We start from the raw sequence: 20,145 nt of genomic DNA on the forward strand, positions 1-20,145 counted from the left end.
CCTCAAAAAGGTGGCCTTGAGGGATGGAAAATGGGTTCCCTCAAAATGACATTTTACATTGGTGAGGTACTACAAAGGGGCAGGTTCAGGTGAGGCCTTTTAACCTCTTGCCTTCTGCCGTCGGCCAACGGCCGACGGGAGCACTACCTCCATAGTGCTGCCGTCGGCCAACTACCGACGGAGCCCCGCCCACCTAATATAACGCCCGCACCGCGGCGGAAAAACCGCCACGGTTAAGGCGTTAAAAAATGCCAGCCATATGTGGTGTAGCCTGACACAACATGGTGGCCACATATTTTGTTTTGAAATCCCACAAAAAACCAGCTTGTATGTTGTAGCTCACCACTGAGTTTTGAGTTTGGGTGTAAAGCTTTTATAAAAGAGCAACCTTATGTGGCATCCTACAAAACAGAGTACCCCATTGAGTAAGACTCATTACAAAATGTTCATTTTAGAACAGGGTAAGGACTTCCCATAATGGCTACATCCAACAGCAAAAGGACCTGGTGTGGAAGAGGTGTGGACCAAAGGAAGCGAGTCATCTGGGATGGTTGGGATCAGTTACAGCAAGGAGGAGCAGGGTCACCGTACACTTTTGCTGCTATTTACTTTAGGAATAGTATTTTACGCAATCACTACCATCCTATTCTCAAATAGATCTATCTTTTTATAGTGTTATATTACAGTGAAAGCACAAGATGCTTTGCCAGCAAGAAATGAGCATGAAACAAATTGTATATATTTATTTGAACGCATGAATACATATTTTCCCACTGTACAAGATGTACAATTTTTCAGAAATATACCAAAAAGTGGATATGGAATATAATACAGTTGTTCAGTTTACCATTGTAGCTTCATGACCTTAAACAAAGCAATATTTACTAAGTAAAGTAAATATGGTTCAGCACAATCAGACAAACATCTGTTATGAAAATAGTTATGTACATGCCAGTCAAGGTAACAAGAGACTCTCTCCATATTTAACATTTTTTATAACTCACTATCACTCAGCCTATCCAATTTTGACATACATCTTTACCAAAAATGCAGTAAGTCCCGACATTAGCCTTTCACATCAATCCAATTAATCGACAGCAATATTATAAATATTCCAAAGCAGTGACATGCATTGCAACAGAGCAATTATAGATGTTTGTACTTGGAATTTAGTGCATAAAATAATGCCATTACACGTTTTGGAAAATAACGTGCTCTGACAAGCCAGAACATGATATCAAATGTGATATTATTTCAATAAATTATGACGGATCTCCTGTAACAAAAATAGTTTCTTAATTCACTGTATAATATATAATAAAATAAAAACAGGTAGCAATCCGCTATTGTACTATGTACTCTCCTGATGTTCTGGCCACATTAATACATCACTTAAACTTGAATTTCATGTTATTAAATTGGCATAAGTATGGTTTATTCTATCACCACAATTCTCAACTCATTTTTATTTGACAGACAATAAATAAATGAATACTTGTTGCAATTCTAATATAGATAAAAACTACAATACATACAAATAAATTCTTAGAGAATGACATTGTATAATGTATTTCGTGCTGTACATTTATTTCACATTTATTACTTATGAGCAGCAGAGACAAAGATGCCTGCTTTTGTTATTTAATGGTAAAAAAAATAAACCATGCTAAATTTGTTTTATGGTTTCTACTCATTTACCCCAAGAAATGTCTTTAAAACAAAGCAAGCCCTGTGATTAAATTAATAATTCACATACTTTTTAACTGTGAACATACTTTTATGCTACAGACTTGTGTCCTACACAACACCTTCAATTCTGTCCTTCAGAATCCTTGTAAAGTGTATTCAAAGTATTTTAATTCAAAGTTAATTATTCAGGAATTTAAAAGCTACTTATTCAATGAAACCTTTAGCAAAAACAATGCTTAGTAAAAACGGGATGAGGAAGCTTGTATCATGTGTACTAACAAACCATTTGCCCAGAATCATCTTACCCATTTTCAAACCAATCATCTGAAGGCTTCAATAGTTTATTGTTTAGGCCTTTTGGAAGCCTCTACACATTCATTATGCATCTCTTCCTTGGATATAATCTAGTAAAATAGCCCAAAACTCATTATTTGCAAGATTATGAATAGTTTCCTGAATATACCTCATCAAGAATGGCTTGTGAATACTGTCTTTACATTGGATACTGATCAGTAAGCTTTCAAATATTTTTTTAATCCCTTCACCCCACCTAAGTAAATGCAGTGGCTTCAGTTTATACGTAGGTCCAACTGAAATTAAACACCTGTTCCCTTTTCTCCTATCAGAGAGGAGACCATCGTTGATATGCTCCATCAAATGAGAACCTTTTAATAGTGGCAAATGTTTATTATCCAAAAGTTATTATTGAACTGGAGTGTTACTTTTCAGAATAAAAAAGGTTAATCTCATTTGCTTTGTCTTTGCAGTTTTATTTACTGATCTAATTCTTTGAGAGATAGGGTTTATTCTGACCAGTGGTGCAACAAAATGTCTACTGGACTAGACACTGCAGGGCTATAAACAGATCCAACCAGTTAGCATGGGTAGTGGTGTGCATAGTAACTGTTCCTGTCAAGAAGCACTAATGTTTATTGTAGGTAGTTGTTCTATATAAAAACAATGGGATTGTTTCAGCGAAGATATGGAAAAGGATAAACTAAATATCACTATGTAAAGAAACCCATTAGTGGTTAAAGAATGGCTTTACAGAATGTGAGCTTTAAAGAGCACCCTTCATAGCAATCAAGCCAAACAAAGATGGAGAAAAGTGATATCATGCCAGTGACAAAAAAAATTACTTTTTTGCAATAGAGGTGCAACTGGATACCGACGTGGTGCGAGACCAACAATGCCACATTTCTATATTATGATTGCTTTTTATATAATGCAGTTCTAGATTAGTTTTGAAAAAAGTAGGGGTTCAGACTGTACTAGAAAGTTGTAGGCAATCATCTGAGTTATGTAATATTCAAGTTGTTTTACCAGATTGATTTAAACCAATAGCAGACTAGTATCTTCTTGTTTAGTTTACAGTCACTGCTACTTCTAGTGCTATGAAGGGTTGAAGAAGGGTCCTTTTTGAACTCTCTCTCTTCTCATGTTATCCTGGGCCTAGATCAAAGGTGAGACTGAAATACAAAAAGGTGCCTATTGGAAAGAGATAAATGAAGTCTAAAAATGTGCAAGAGGTTAAGACAGCAACAAGAACTATGGTTGGTTTCTAGTAGACTACCTAATCACATTTCATATATTTACAGGATTGTAGGTACACTGCAGTTCTGATCTACTTAGTCCCTGGTTGAAAAAACCTAAGAGATACAAAATTCACACTTGCTTAAGGTGTAGGAGAGAATCTCAAGCAGGCATTGGTGATCTGGACTGTAATTATGAGAATCTACAGTACACTGCAGTAAGTGATCATTTTCTTACACATTGTTAATCACGATCAAGCACATAATGTAGCTCTAAGCACCAACCAACAATGTCCACAAACTATATCTAGGCAACATGGGTATGGGAAACATGTTTACAAAACATGTGGCAGTTAAAGAACTGGAAAGTGGACAGTGGTCCATGTAAATCAACAGTATACAAGATTGGTTCCGCAGGGTGAATCCATTGTAAGATTAACTGCTTATCATGTAAAAGCATTGTACACAAATTTGTCACATGGATAATGTGGAAATCTGGCAAGAACCCAGCTCTACTGGACACACCTTGTAAACCCCCAACACAAACCATGTTTAATTTCATGAGTAAGGGTGTGCTTGAGTTGAAGAGTTACTACTTAATGATGTGAGGAGAATACCTCCTACTTGGCATCCCAGTTGTATAGCAAACATCAAGAATGGCGTGGCAACTGACCACCTTTGACTATAAGGCAGCCGGCTCCCTAGGTGTATGGGCAATAGAGAAGATATAAAACTCACTGGGCGTTTCAACAATGGCCATGCCCATCACACAGAAAGATTAAGAATAGCTGTTAATTATTTTTAATAAATGTGTGGCTCTCTAATGGACTGGGAGGATAAAACCAGAATTCAGTTAATGTTGTTGTTAATAGTAAAGTTGACCCTATAATTCCTACACAGCATTCCCATAGTCGTGTTTGAAAGTTGCACTGTGTATCATATCCAGTAGGCACCTTTGAGCGTGAGCAGATGGCTCTGAAGAATTAATTTTAATGTTGCAGTCAGCTGCAATGTAATGGTAGCAAAAGATATTCTCCAACAGAAATAAAGTGTAAAGAGCTGAAACACTTTCCTGGGTGAAATTCAATATATCTGCACCAATGTGCACATACACTGTAGAAAAACTAATGTATGCAAATGTAACAGTGCACTTTGGTTCTATTGTAACACATTTATACCAAATCCTGAGCATCTTTAAATAAAAATCCATGTACCCAAAGAGTTGACCAGTGCTGGTATCCTCTTGCATGCAATCCCCCTAAGATACCATGGTGCCACCTGTGGAGGACTACATTTCAGATCATTGTAAAGGGACTAGCCAAAGAGGCATAAAAACTCCATGTACCACAACAGCACAAAAAAAGACAATTAAAAAAAAAAAGTCTTCAAAGTTCTTTGCCACCATAGATAAATCAAGATCTGACTTTGTAAATGAGTATAATTTTCCATATTTTTTTAACTCGATGAGCAAGGACTGTTACTTATCAATATATCAAGTTAGCAATCATACTTTAATGGATTCAATTTACCAAAACATGTAGATGTTTTACCTTCATTTAACAGTTATGTGTTTTCCCAATTTTTTATTTCTGGACTAGTTGTAGTTTGTTTTTTATTGGTACCAGGTTCTTCACCTTTTCTTTGAGGAAAGGTGAGGCCCTGGAAAAAAAGCAGATGCTACGCTTTTTCATGTTTCTACCTCCATGGACACTGCCCTGATTAGTCAAAATTGGACTCTGCACATCAGATCAATCAGGCTGATACCAATAATATCTCTGATCAATGACAAATCAGCACCGTGATTTCCTTCTACCTGCTAAAATGGGATCTACAAGTTGAAAGAATTCATAAAAATCCAATGTACTTCACAGGATCTCCAGTAGCAAACTAATATTCTAATTATATTAATTTAACATAAATATATCTTTCACTGGTGACTGGAAAGATGGTATGGTTACGTGTCTTAGAACAGCAATCTGCCAATTTTATATTCCAAAAAAATGGTAAACCAACGGCACAGCTCTAATAGCAGCAATGCCAATTGAGGAATATGTTACAAACTTGTAGGGCACTTCAATTTCCAGCTGCTGCCTGGCTTCTGGGTCAGTGACAGAAGCTTTGTACCAGAAACACAGAACGTGGAGTGAGATGGTTTTTACAACTTGCCGTGTAAGGATTAGAACACAGAGACCCACTAGGAACCTTACTGTTACTATTGCTAGCATTGTGAAAGAAGAAGAGCTGAGTGGAAGCGATCCAAAGGGTCCATAGTCATTTGCGTGTTGGTGGTTCATCCAGAATCCAATGCTTGATCCAGTGAAGACTCCCATTATGATTGTTGTGTCCGCTCTAGTCGGGCTGTAATGATCAAGTTTGGGATAGTTGTAACACATGACAAACGGCACCACAGTAACTAATAGTGGGCAGAATGGGGTTTCCAGGAGGATGTGGTCCATTATGTCCCAGAGGGGATAGGTGAGGGCCACAAAACCGCCAGAGACCAGTGCACCAACGATTACATCCTGCAAAGGAAGAAATAAGATAAGGAGTTACAAGGTATTCATGTTCATATGCAAGGTAACACTGTCGCCCTTATACAATCTCTGAGAATTAGCATTCTCGCACCCTTCCATAAATACTCTGTGCTCTGCAACGGTCTCAAAGAACTAGCAATCTTACAACCAGCCACAGAACCACTGACACTCTCCCACTCAACATGAAATCCCAACCTATCCCACAGCCTTATGCTCCTAAATCCTTAACGAAAAATGGACAGTCATCTATGTTCCAAGTCATTCCTCATATTCTACATGTGCCCATACTTGTAACTGAGTATCTCTTTCCACCAATGAGGGTTGTGTATAACCGCCGTGGTATAACCAGTGCAGCAATATAGACAATCTGTGTTGGGTTTATAGGCTCTGTTAGCAGAGTCCATGCCACTGTCGTCTAGGTTTACTTGAATAATGTAGCTTCTATCCTTTTGTGTGTTACTATCAAAAATCCCTCGGTCTATTACTTGTCGGTTCAAGCGTAAACACCTTGATTAATCAACGTCTGAAAAAATGACTACACAGTTCGAAAAATAAAACTATTTATCTTGTCTATGGAAGAGACAAACCTCACAAGAAAAGAATGCCAGACCGTTACATATATACATGTAGTGGCTGCCAAAGAATGGAACTCTCTCCCCATGAGCATCAGACAAGCGGACACTGAGACCATGTTTAGAAAACGTCTGAAAACCCATCTGTTTTCTCTATAACTTCCTCTCCTGGCCCTGACCTTCTCCACAGCGCGGGGACACGCCGGGATGGCATCACCATGCGCTTTACAAGCCCCTTTATTATTATTATTATTATTATATTTCCTAAATCACAACAACAAACAGATAACTAGAAGTGCATGGAATTAGGGGATACACCTATATGGTTTGGAGACACCAAAAGGCAGCCTGTATCATTTGATCAGAGATTGAAATCACTCTCTCAAATAATGGGGAGTCTGGCTTCCAGTGTTGGAGGGTATAGCCTGCAAACAGCCCTTGGTGAAGTCTTCACTACAGATCAAAATTATTGTTGCTACCTTTAAAACAAAATGAGAGAGTGTGTCTGAGTATGCTGCCAATGAATGTCCCAATCGGTGGGGAACATAGTGGTTAGCAGTGAGCTCCTCTCGCTGATGCTATAAGCAGGGCCGGACTGGCTACCGGGCAGTTGTGTGTGCTGCCGAGCAGGGGGATGATTTCGTTGATGGGGACCTGTGTGTGTAAAATGTAATTCGTTTTGCTTTTTTTATTTCAAAGTGCACGCAGGTCCCCATCAACGAAATGAGCCCATACCACGGAGAAATCATCCCCATGCTCGGCAGCACACACAACTGCCCGGTAGCCAGTCCGGCCCTGGCTATAAGACAGATGTTAGTTATCGAATATAGAGCCTACCGTGAGTGGATCCAGTGCTTTTTTTTTTACGTGTTCCTGGGTGCAGTGCAGAGTTCTTGTGTGCTGCTTGTCACCAAATGAGCGAGGCATCTCGGGGTGCCTACGACGGCTGAGACTGATGGGCGACAGCAGGCAGGTTAGGCTCCTGGCTGCATGTGGCTCAAGATCTTCACAGGAACTCTGCAGAGTCCTTGCACTGCAGGGCTTCTGGGGGTCTCCAGTCAGCATCAGTATGGACTGGAGGCTGCCCTCTGGGCCACATACTACTCTCCCAATAAGGCAGAAGCAGAGAGCAGAAGGCAAGGCAGAGGAGGATTCTATGAGCCAGTCACAGGGAAATAAGGGGAAACCCCATGAAATCAACATATCCTCAATGCTGGAAAAGAAAATTCAAAGGAGGAAACCGGACCATCGGGAGAAAGCAGTTCCTGTGGGGGTTGAGCCGGTAAGGAACCGTAGTTGTAAAAACAGATACTCATTAAGGAACAGAGGCATTAACTTTGAGAGTCCTATGATAGAAGGTGAGGGAGTGGAAACTTAATACAATCAAATTATATAGTATCTCTCCCAGTTTGTCTTGTTACTGGTGACTTCAAAAGAGTGGGCACACCTATCTTCTCCCTAGGACTACCCTTGAATAGTACAAGTAACAAGTTAAATCAAGGATCTCAGCTTATAGCTGGGGGAAGGTTAGGATTATGCCTTCACTGTGATCATTTTTAAAAGACAAGCCAGGAAAGAGGGGATAAGCATCATCAACCAGTCCAATTCTGTGGTCCTGCCAATGGACACCAATAGCACGGAAAAGCAACATAAGTTGACTGAAGGGAAGGGGTGGTTCTAATAAACAGGTTTAACATGCTATTGCATGAAATTACTGGAGACAACAGAGAGCGTAGTAGATGCGTCGACTCATGTAGTGCCTCCCAGAACGGAAGGACATGTGCAGGCTGCTGTAGAACAATCCCAGCATGGAGTCACTCTTAGTTATATTGTCAGATGAAATTAAATGCAAATTTGCCATTTCAGAACAAAATCAGGCCAAATTGCAAGGTGCCTTTGACAGTTTAGAAACTAGGATAATTCATCTCATAGAGAGATTATCCAATATGGAAGTTTCCATAGAAAATCGAAATAAGGAGGTGGAAATAACCCACAGAGAGTTTCAAGTACTACAAGCAAGAGAAAGAGTTGTGTGACAAAGTTGGATCTTTAGAAAATATCGCTCGGAGGAATAAATGTAGGAATATTTATTATTCCGGAAAACCTTGAAGGTGAAGATTTGAAAGGTTTTGTGTGTAAACTAATCAATGAGTTTATTCCTTCCGTAGCATTAGAAGTTTTTGAAGCTGATATACAGACGATAGATCGAGATCCCTTTCGAAAAAACTCCAAGGAGTGAAAAACCCAAGAAAGTACTACTTAATTTCAAAAGGTACACCTTAAAGGAGCAGATTCTGATCAAAACCTTGAAGGCAAACAACTTTAAAAGTGGAAGTCTCTTTATGTATTAGGTCTGACATCTCTAGAGTGACACAAGACAGGCAATGGAAATTAAAAAAAATACATACAGGAACTTAGATCCCTAGGGGCCATGGCTCAGTTGAAGTTTCCTGCAACCCTCAGGATAATATGTGAAATTAAAATGCACATTATAAAAGATCCAGCTGAGGTCAAGAACCTACTGCAACACATAAAAGGCAAGCATTAGTAGCTGTAGGGGAGAGGATGCCCAGGGGTATCTGGAGATAGCCAGTTGAACTATATGAAGGGTTCCCCAGGGAGGGTGGGAGGTTGGGAAGTGACAGGAAGGGGGGCACAAGAGCTTTTAAAACTTATAGATTCTGTCACCGGGTGGAGCATTTGGGATCATTTAAAAAAAAGAATTCCTCATTTGAGAAAGAAAGTTGCAAAGTGACTAAAAAAAGCCATCAGGTTAAGGATTCAACTAACAAGATGACAAAGTAAATCTAAGGATTCTGACCTGGCACGTTAATGGGCTTCGGGGACATGATAGGAGGAGGAGAATTTTAAAATATCTAAAACAGGCAATGCGATTATAATATTGCAGGAAACGTGCCTACCTCAGGGTGAATGGGAAAAGATTTTAAGAAGACAAAAATGGGTCGGTCAGTTTACATGTACAAATCAGAGATGTAATGTGAAGGAGTTGTCATTCTGATAAAAAATTCAGCGCAAGCTAAGGTGGAAAACTATACTACAGATCCTAATTGGAGATGGCTGATGGTCAATGTTAAAGTACCGGGAACTAGGTACACCTTTATAGGATATTACGGCCCAAATATTGATGACCCAGGACCACTTGGAGAACCATATGGCCGATTAGCAGAGGTTCGAACTAATATGGTGATAGGAGGTGGTTTTACTGTACTGCTAAATCCATCTTTAGACAAAGCAATGACCAGAGCAATGGTCAACTCTCCAAAGATGAAAGAATGTGTGCAAAGCATAATGAATGATATGGGCTTAATAGATAGTTGGAGGCAGAGGACTGGCCAGAAAAAGGAGTTTACATATAATTAAAAATACAGTCATTCTTCCCGAATTTACTTCTTCCTAATAAGCACAGGGTTGAGGCAGACAGTTAAGGAAGTGGAACATCAGCCAGAACATCTATCTGACCATTAAGCAGTGAAGTTAGTACTCTTATTAGATAAAGAGCCAGCTCCCAAAAGGAGGACTGTGGATCGAACTCTGTTAAACAACCCAACTATAGTAAGCCAACTCAAGGACGACACAATAGAAACTTTTTAAATAAACAAAGGTTTTGCTTCCATACACATAATATGGGATACATATAAAGCCTTTATTTGGGGGAGTTAAATATTGAGAGTTTGCAAAGAAGACTGAATATCTGTAACACAGTGAAATAACAAGTAGATTTCGGTAATAGGATTAAAGACCAGAGAAGAGATGGTAGGTTACTTGGACTGAATTACGTGGAAAAAGTGGGAGGCTAGTAAATTAGCCCATTATGAGTATAGAGAAGGCGGCGGGAAAACACAGGCATGGAAGATAAGGATAGAATGAGATTCAAGAAACTACAAGCAAAGAGACTTGTGAATGTTATGGAGAAGATCAGGTTTTAGAGGGAAACATCACTTACAACGCAACTTTTACAACGCGATGCTTTTACATCGCAACTTTTACAACGCAAACCATTACAACGCATTGCGCTGGGGGGCGCTCTAGGATAGGGAATATATTTAATTTACTATCCAACACCTTCCCTACTATCCACGGGGACTGGAGTTGGAATAGTAAATTAAATAATTCACTATCCAGCGCCCCAAAGCACTATGCGTTGTAATGGTATGCGTTGTAAAACTCGCGTTGTAAAAGCATGCGATGTAAAAGCATGCGTTGTAATGTCGTACATCCGGTTTTAGAGTAGGCATCTGTTGACTTCTTTCAGGATTTATATAAAAATGATAATTATATTACAGTAGAACTGGTAAATAATTTGCTAAAAGAAGAGGAATTGCCAGCCCTACAAGCAGAATTGAAGAACAAGACCAAGGAATAAGCATGGCGGAAGTTAAAAGAACACAGGGAGGGCTAAAAAAGGAGAAAGCTTCTGGTCCGGATTGTATACCCAATTAATTATATATAGCCCTAAAAGAAGAACTCAGTCTGGTTCCGCTAGGTAATTGCCGGCAATATATGTTGATGGTAATGCTCACCTGAGGTCATGGAACGAAGCAACATTAGTATAATCTTGACACCCAAGAAAGATCCTAAAGTATGCAAGTTATATAGGCCAATATATCTACTAAATAGTGACTACAAAATATATACACAAATTATAGCTAAAAGATTAGAAAAGGTGATTGGTGGATTGGTGCAAGTAGATCAAAAAGGTTTTAATAAAAGGTAGACAGCTATATGAGTTGACAAACAATTTAGTAGGTGCTATAGACATAGCAACTTTAAAACGAAGGGCGTGTCATAGACATAACAGCGGAAAACTACCCTCTCATCATAATTAAATGTGACGCCTCTAAGGCCTTTGACAGAGTAAGATGGCCTTCTCTATACGCAGTGGTCGAAAAATATGGATTAGGATATAACTTCCTTGCGGCAATTAAGACCATCTATAAGAATCTGTCCGCTATGATCATAGTGAATGAGAAGTTGACAAAACAATTTCAGATTAAAAGAGGAGCTCGGCAAGGGTGCCCCTTATCCCCACTACTTTTTAATCTGTATATTGAGCTGCTAGCAAAAAAGCTCTGCGAAAATCAGGAGATTATTCCATTTCAATATTTTGACTTGGAATAAAAAGTGGCACTATATGCGGATAACTTAACGATTTACACACAAGACCTTGCGAGATCTTTTCCCGCTATTCAAGTTGCTTTAGACGATTTTGTAGAAGTGTCAAGTTATTTAGTGAACCAGCAAAAGACAGAACTAATGTCATGTGTTTAGAATTTGTGCGTCAGTCATTGCTTGAGCATCAGCTTAGCGGGTGTCATTCAGTTGGAACAATAGGCTCTCAAAGAATAATCCTACCAATTAATTTTATTTAAGAACTTGGCGGTGACTTTGTCAATTTTTTTTGTCTCTGTGCTAGAAAGAGCTCATGATAGCATAGGGCCCTGCCTCTTTATGCTCAGAGGTAAGTAGTTCAGTGCTAAAAGGTTTTCTACACACTGTCAGGGCTAGGATTTTAATACTGCACGTGACTGTTGAAATTAAGCATGCTATTAAGGATCCTTCATTGTGAATACATGTCATATTCTCACACTGACTCTTAATCTCAGCATTTCACCTTTTGCTACAGATAAAATTAATATGACAATTTTTTCCATGTTAAACTAGGGTGGTCTGCCTTTACTATATTCCTCATCTCATCCGCTTTCTAGAGCACATTTTTTGAAATAAGAATTCTTTTTTTGATTGTGTAAGGAGCTGGATAGCACATTATCTTGCCCTTGATTGGTTCACATCAAGTCTCAGAGACTATGGGCGGTACCACATAAGGCCATCACTGCGTGCGCTTTGTCGACACCCTCTCTGCCACATTTGTGTGTTGATTTGTGTCTTAAGCAGTTGAAAAGCTAGAGCAGAGCTATTTTACCCCCTTAGACAGTGAGAATGGTTGCTTGTTGTCGGGGGAACTTTCAAGATATGTGCTGCTTTTGGTGAAAACTATTGCAGCATTTATTGGCATCTAAAGTAAGCAATAGAAGGTGATGCAATACCATACTCAAAACAATATAACATTCCAGGGCACCTCACAACAACACTGTCAAAATAGAAAGCAACACAACAACTGCAGTATAGTACAATCAAATCACATTGCAATCTTGATGCGCAAATACACAGCAGTATTAAAAAAACAGAATGCATCATCACCGCCACAAAACACCACACAATAAATATGTACTAATGCTCTTGTCAGATATTAGCATCTCCAGAATCCAGTTTTCATGTTACCATGGTAACCGGTGTTTGGAACAAGCACTGCCTTAACTTACCATCAAGGACATGATAAGGCGCTAGTCAAAAATGTGTTGTGATCGCGCCTGTGTCTTAACTTAGCTCTCCCAGTGCTCGCTTAATGTGATACGGCCAGTTCTTCCAGTCACTCAGATTTCTGCTTCATGACTACTAGACTTACACACCTGGCTGCAGAGTGGTTTTTACCAAAACAACGTTGATTCCATTTATACTGTACAATGAATATTGGCATCCATTTAAGGATTTGGCCTCAGCTCATGTGCGCATTCCCAGACACACAAAGCAAACAAGAGAAGGCGCGGTGCAGTCTATGTGGTGTGTTATTCAAAGCTTACGCCAGTGACTGACAAGGCAGACAATGAAACAGGAAGTGTCATTCCAACTTGAAGAAACTGCACTCACTTGAGGGATTGCGTCACGCCATCTGAAGGCTAGCTGCAAACTGAACAAGCATTGGCAAAACCAGTAGATGTGGCCCTGGCTAGAGTGCGCTATCTTACATGTTTTCTAAATATTTTCCAAACATATGCAATATGCAAAAACAATTTGTCAAAAATGTAAAAAAATAAAGCAGTAGTCCAGACCAACCCAGTGAAGTTGACACCTTTTCAGGCAGCTGTTCTCATATAATGAGGTGAAATGCTGTGACAATGCAGGAGAGTCAGCAGTGCATGAGGTGGGCTGAACCCTAGACCCATGTTGTATGGTGTGGTGGGAGGAAGCAAAATGCAAACCACAATTACACAGACCAATGGATGAAGAGGGCAGACCAAAAGCCTCAGTACATATGTATATATTTTTCCCATTATTTTTCTTGGACAGGATAGGCTTTCAAAACATCTAAAGCTCTCTCTAGCCAGAACTAAAGAAACAGGTAATTTCAGCTTGTCAATGTCAACATAAAGTGATTCATCCTTTCTTATCTGCAGTCATGGGACCATGAACTGAGTAAAATGTAAATGATGCAGTTTACTGATCTCCCATGTAACAACATTCTTCAACTTTGAAAAGTAATTCTTCCAAAATGCACTTGCACTGTGCCCTGAGCAAGAATGCGTGAAGTACTCTGCAGTGCCAAAAACTACCCTATAGGAAGACTTAAAATACATAGCCAAATAAAAGTATTAGCAGAATCATTTACTGTATTTCAGCTTTCTGTCCATACAGCGAGAGCACTGCTCTACAACTTTCTCTGATTTAACGAAAGGTAAGTAAGGAAATGCCTCTTTTTGTGTGTTAATCCCCACATTTGTGGTTTGATGCTGCTGGTTTTTCGACTCAGAGAGTGCACTGAGGCTTGCTAACCAGACCCCAGTGCCAGTGTTCGAACCCATTACAAAGTGTTTGCCGAATTGGCTAACCCTGAACTGGCAGAGACTGACTGATTTATAAATCCCTAGTGATGGTAACAATAACATCACTGTGACTTCTAATCCCTTCTTATGGTGTAATCATTTTGCTACACCTTTCTCATGCCGCTCCTTTCCCCATACTCAGGCCTCAGTTATTACTCATACCATGCACACAAGACGCATCTGGCCCAGGGTAACTCCTTCTCTAGACCCTAGTCTAGTTTACCACCGGATTTTCTATCTCAAACTCTCACGGGACTTAACTCTAGATGCAGGATCCTAATCTCATTGGATTTCATCTCCAATATTTTCAAATCACTCCCATAGGATTTTTTAAGTAGAGCTGGACAACCCCTTCCCCTCCCTGGTTTTCTAACAGCTTAAGGCTGGCAAGAACAAATGCAAATCTATGGAAAGAGAATAGTGAAGAAACTACTGCTCGGAAGCCAAAATTACTTATAAGAATTATGAAAGATAATAGATCACATTTATTTGGCAGACTTGCATCTCCTACTTTGCATCTATAATAACACAACCCACATATTTTACTGAATACATTTTTGCTATCGTCAAACCTATGCTCACGTCAATTCTTATAACACAACTGCTAAGCATTCTGAATAGAGCAGCAGAGCTAGGGGAGACAAAACAAACGAAAAAAAAGTGTACCATATATTTTTAGTTGTGGTGTTTTCTTTCTGTTTGACCTTGTCACAACACAGTGCAGCATGGGACAGATTCACTAACTTTCAACACAACACAACAGATTAAGCAAACTTGGCAAACTGCTTTCTGTCAGAGGCAGAGAGTAGTACAGTGCCAAATCTTATACATTTGGCACGGTTTTCCTGCAGTGGTGCAACTTAGACTGTTTTTTTTTGTAAAAACATTTTTTATTGGCAATCAAGTGCTGAGGACACAATACAGCATAAAATCAACTCAGGCATCAGTGAACGACGCGGTAGATCAGCTCAGCTCAAGCAAGATACCTTTTTTATAGAACCGTCCCCAACGTGCCCACCCCACCCTGCATTCCCCCCCCGTAGCCAGTGTGCCGCTTTCTTCCTTTCCAGTCATCAACTTGTTATCCCCACCCGTCCTGGACAGGGACCTCAGTAAAGGGTAAGTGGTGTCATTCAACGGGTTGTCAAGACCCCCATGGTTGCCATCAGTAATAGTAAGTAGTGTGTGCGCCTTGGTATGTGTGAGAAAGCCCGGTTCCAGTGCCCTCACCCTGGAGTCCCTCCCTCATCCTCACTCTGGTCTCCATCTGGCTGTTGGAGCGCTACCACCAAGGCCTCCCACGCCCTGGCCACCTCCAGCGCCTTGTCATTATCTAGGCTCCTAGCCTGTCGCAGCCGCAATGTGCTCTCCGCTTTCGCCCAGCGCTCCAGAGTGGTCTTCCACCGCGTGTAGCTGGGGCCTTGAGTAGATTTCCAGTGCATGGAGATTTCCCGTTTAGCTAATATCAAACCCAGGTCGCAGAATTTGCTGGTAACTCGAGTGCGAGGGGTGTGAGGGAACCACAGTAAGAGGCATGTACCCATGTCAGGAGCGATCTGCCGGTCCGTGACAGCATTCAGGCAGGACATTACCGCCTCCCAGTAACCCGTCAGCTTGATGCAAGTCCAAAACATGTGGGCGAAGTCCGCATCCGCAGTCCCACATCGGGGACAAAGCGAGGAAGCACCCTCGAAGTATTGCGAGATCTTCGTCGGTGTTAGGTACGCCCGGTGCAGGGTAAAAAACTGGACCAACTGGAACCTGGCGTTCCTCGTGCCCTTCCATGCCCTGCGCAGTAGCTGTGGCCACGGCGTGTCAGGAATAGACCGCCCCATGTCCCCCTCCCACTTGGCTCGCAGCCCATCCAGGGGTCGCAGGGCAGCAGCCGACAGCCGTCGATAAAGGCACGTGACAGCCTTGTAGGTGCCAGCGGCCGTCACCACATACTGACAGCACTCCGATGTCTGCGGCTCGGTGAGCCCACACTTCCAGTAGCGGCGAATACCAGCCACTAATGCAGCGTGTAGCAAATACCCACCCCTCGGCAGATCGTAAGAGTCTCGCAGCTCCTGAAACGGAATCAGCGAGCCATCCTTGTAAAGATCGCCGACCATCAGCAGGCCAAGCTCCTCCCAAATCGCCAGTGCTGACCAGTCCCCGCCATGCGGGAAGGCTGTGCACATCCCGAGCGGAATTTCCGGGGCGTAAGGGCGAACGGCACCGGAGCGCTTGTGAGCCCGAAGCCAACAGCTGCGAATTGTCCGTTCCTCCAAAGTGAGCTGAGTCAGGTCCAGTTTCTGGCCCAAGACTATAAAGGAGAGGAAGTGTCTCGGGAACAATTTGCCCGACACATCGTCCGGGCCGCGGAACTCCAAAGCCACCGCCTGGGTGAGCCACTGCAGTTGAGCCGCCAGGTAGTACCACTCAAAATCCGGGGCAGCAAGGCCCCCGTCCGCTCTGGGGCGCATCAACGTGGTCAGCGCAACCCGTCGTCTACCCGAACCCCAGATGAACCCCGTCGTTAGGGAGCGGAGTCTGGTGAAAACAGATGCAGGAATCCAGACCGGCAGGGTGAGAAACAGGTACAACAGTCGGGGAAGTGCCACCATCTTCAGCAACGCGACTCGTCCCGCGACTGAGAGCGGCAGCGTCCGCCAGAAACCCATGCAACCCTGTAGATTCCGAATTGCCCTGTTGACGTTACCGTCTAGGAGGACCGCAGGGGAGTGGTAGATTAAAGTGCCCAGATAGGGGAGGCAATGGTGTTCCCATCGCAAGGCACCCTCCGGTTGGGCGTCACCGGCCCCCGGAGTCAGCGGGAAGAGGCAAGACTTCCCCCAGTTGACTCTCAGCCCTGAAAGATGACCAAAATCCGCCAGGAGCCGTTCGGCCCCGCGCAGGGAGTCGTCCGTGTCCGCTAGAAACAACAGACAGTCGTCCGCATAGAGAGAGATGTAGTGGGTGTCGGTTCTCAGCGGGAGCCCTGCATACGCTCGGCCCAGCCGGGCGTGCGCAGCTAGTGGCTCTTTGGCCAGTGCAAATAACAAGGGGGATAGAGAGCACCCCTGTCGGGTCCCCCTACCCACCGCGTAAGAGGCTGAAATGGTGGACCCCGTTTTGACACGGGCCGTAGCCGCGGCATACAGCAAAGCAGTCCATTTCACAAAGCGTTCACCCAGTCCAAAGGCCTCTAGGACACGGAGCAGGTACGGCCACTCGACGCTATCAAATGCTTTCTCGATGTCAATGGAGAGGACTGCGGCACTCGGAAAGTCGGCGGCCTCCCCTCCCATGATCCGCAGCAACCGGCGCACACAAGTGGCAGTGGTGCGTTGAGGAATAAAGCCCGCCTGGTCGCTATGCACCAAGGAGCGCATGTGGGTGAGGAGCCGGGTCGCGAGGATCCGGCTCAGGATCTTGTAATCCGTGGTGAGCATGGAGAGCGGGCGGTACGCCGAACGGCAGCTCGCATCACCGTCTCGCTTCAGTAAGGGTATCACTAAGGCTTCGCGCGTAGACGCCGGCAAGCACCCCGAGTTCCAGGCCTCTCGATAAACCTCCTGCAGTCGCGGAACCAGCACATCCGCATAGGCCACATAAAATTCGATCGGGAGCCCATCCGTACCCGGAGTCTTGCGGCGGGCCATGTGTTTGATGGCCACCCTGATTTCTCCCACGGAGATATCGCCGCCCAACTGTTTCGCATGCTCCGGATCGAGCCTGGGCAGCTGCGCCGCCATCAGGAACTCCTCTAGCTCCGCCGGGGGGACCGGCATCCTACTCCCATAAAGACGTTCGTAATACCGATGGAATTGGTTGTTAATGTCCAATTGCGTGTAGACCATGCGCCCCTCCGGAGTGGCGAGCGCCACTATAGGGGAGCCTCGGGTTCCAGGGCTGGCCAACCACGCCAGTAGCGAACCCACTTTGTCGCGTTCGGCGTGAGCCCGGACCAGGAACTCCTTATAATCAAAGCAGCGCAGTTTTTCCAGCGCTGCCGCCACTACCTCTCGAGCCTCGGAGACCGCTCCATGAGCTTCAGGGTCCGTGTGGCTGCGCCTCTCCTCAGCGCGCAAACGGTCCTCATTGTGCTCTATATCCTGCAGCAGGGTTTTACGGACACCCGCAGTAGCCGAAATACAGACGCCCCGGACTACCGCCTTAAAGGCGTCCCATTCCAGTGCCCGGCTGGAGGCCGTGCCCACATTGGTGTCAAAGTATCCCTCCACCCCGCTACGTACACTGGCCTTAAACGCTGGGTCCTCCAGCGTCAGCGGATTCAACCGCCACGTCGGGATAGCTTGGCGTCGCCTCATCCACTGTATCGTCACCAGGCAAGGGTTGTGGTCAGACACCGTCCTAGTCAAGTACTCACTGTGGCGGACCAGGCTCTGGATGTCCAGTGAACACAGAATGCTGTCTAGACGAACATGCAGATCGTGTGGGGGGGGGAGTAAAAGGAGAAATCCCTTTCCGTTGAGTGGTGGGTCCTCCACGCATCGACAAGGCCCCAGCTACCCTGCCACGCTCTCCTACTCTGCGCCAACTTGTGAGCCGCTGCCTGCGCTAGGGGCGGGTGAGAGCGATCCAGTTCCACGTCCAGCACTGAGTTAAAATCCCCCCCAAGCAGGACCGTACCAGCCAGGACAGTCGCCAGCTTCCCAGACAGTCGCGCAAAGAAGGCAGGCTGGTCTACGTTAGGGGCGTAGACGCTTCAGAGCGTCACGTCCCTCCCATCTAGGCGGCCCTGCACAGCAACAAACCTCCCCTCGGGATCAACTATCGTCACCAGAGGCTGGAAAGGAACCCCCGCCCGGACCCATATCAAAGCCCCCCGCGCAAAGGCCGAGTAGGTGGTGTAAAACAGATGCCCCCGCCATCTGCGCTGCAGAGCCCGCCCCTCAGTTAGATCAATGTGGGTTTCCTGCAGGAAGGCAACCTGAACCCCCCTGCGGACAAGATGGGCATGAACCCTGTGGCGTTTCAGCATGGAATTCAGGCCCCTCACATTCCAGGTCACACATTTCAGTTAAAGGAGGGTCCCCATTCCCTACGACTAGCACAACCCCAAAGAAAGCAACTTTCGCACGCACACTGGCCACTCCCCAAGAAATAAACCCCCGACAGTCCCCAACAACCCCATGTCCCACCCCTCCCCAGAATAGGTCCCCAACAGCAGAAACCCATCCAAATGAGCAAGTCCCAACAGTAACAGTCTCTGGCAACTACCAGAGTCCCACAGTAGGTGTGGGAGAAGAGGGGGTGGCTTGTCACCTTTCTCAGCAGACCGCAAGCAGCTCACTCTATCAAGCCAGGTAGGCCTCCCCCTCATGCCCCAAGTGTCCCGCATCTCCTCCACAAGGAAGGCGACCATCACCTCAGAGGCTGGCCGCCCAACTCCAGGTTCAGGCCCAACAGGTCAATGCCGCCACAGCCCCAAACCCCGGTCAGGAACACATCAGGCTATACGATACCACTGCCGGGGGAACATCAGCCTCATTCGTCCAGCAAACCATCTGCAGTTCCAGGCGTGACATGGGGTGGCGCGGGGTCTCCAATCACCGACTCCTCCGAGGACCCCTCGTCGGTGCCACCTCGAGACCCCGACCCCATAGCTGTCGCGGAGTCCAATGTTCGGGAGATGTCAGAGACCGCCTGGAGGGCATCTCTGCGCTCCAGCTCAGTTTGTGAGACCGTGGGTGTCCGAACTTTTGGTGGTCGTTTCTTGCGTCTCCTGCCCCACCTGGGTCGTGGTGGCGCCCGCCGCTGCTCCCCGGTCGCATGAAGAGCATCCGCGCCGGTCTTGTAGAGCTCCAGCCAGTTCCAAACGTCGTCGGGAGTGTCGTAGAAGGAAGACTTGCCATCTAGCATGATCCGTAGGCGGGCTGGGAACAGGAGAGAGTAGCGGATGCCCTCCTCCCGAAGCGCCTTCTTGACCGCCAGAAAAGTCGACCGCTGCCTCTGGACTTCCAAGGAGTAATCAGGATATATGGATACCTGGGCATTGTCCACTCGATAGGGTCCCAGAGCTCGCGCCCTCTGCAGAATGAGGTCTCGGTCTCTGTAATGCAGCAACCGCGCCACCACCGGGCGGGGAGGCCGGCCCTCGGCTGGAGGACGAGCCGGCACGCGGTGAGCA

The 20,145-nt window shown here is 44.6% G+C and overlaps 1 protein-coding gene across 1 annotated transcript in view; it reads right to left on the reverse strand.

Annotated features, from left to right (window-relative positions):
* Positions 1-728: 728 nt before the first annotated feature.
* The window catches only part of SGPP2 (sphingosine-1-phosphate phosphatase 2), a 548,904-nt gene continuing 529,487 nt past the window's right edge, over positions 729-20,145 (reverse strand). The window contains exon 5 of the mRNA XM_078665976.1: positions 729-5,743. Within this exon, the coding sequence (XP_078522102.1) occupies positions 5,207-5,743 (537 nt within the window). The 3' untranslated portion in view covers positions 729-5,206. The remainder of the gene's footprint in view (positions 5,744-20,145) is intronic.

Source organism: Lissotriton helveticus, chromosome 11, assembly GCF_964261635.1.
Source record: "Lissotriton helveticus chromosome 11, aLisHel1.1, whole genome shotgun sequence".
Classification (NCBI taxonomy): Eukaryota; Metazoa; Chordata; class Amphibia; order Caudata; family Salamandridae; genus Lissotriton; species Lissotriton helveticus.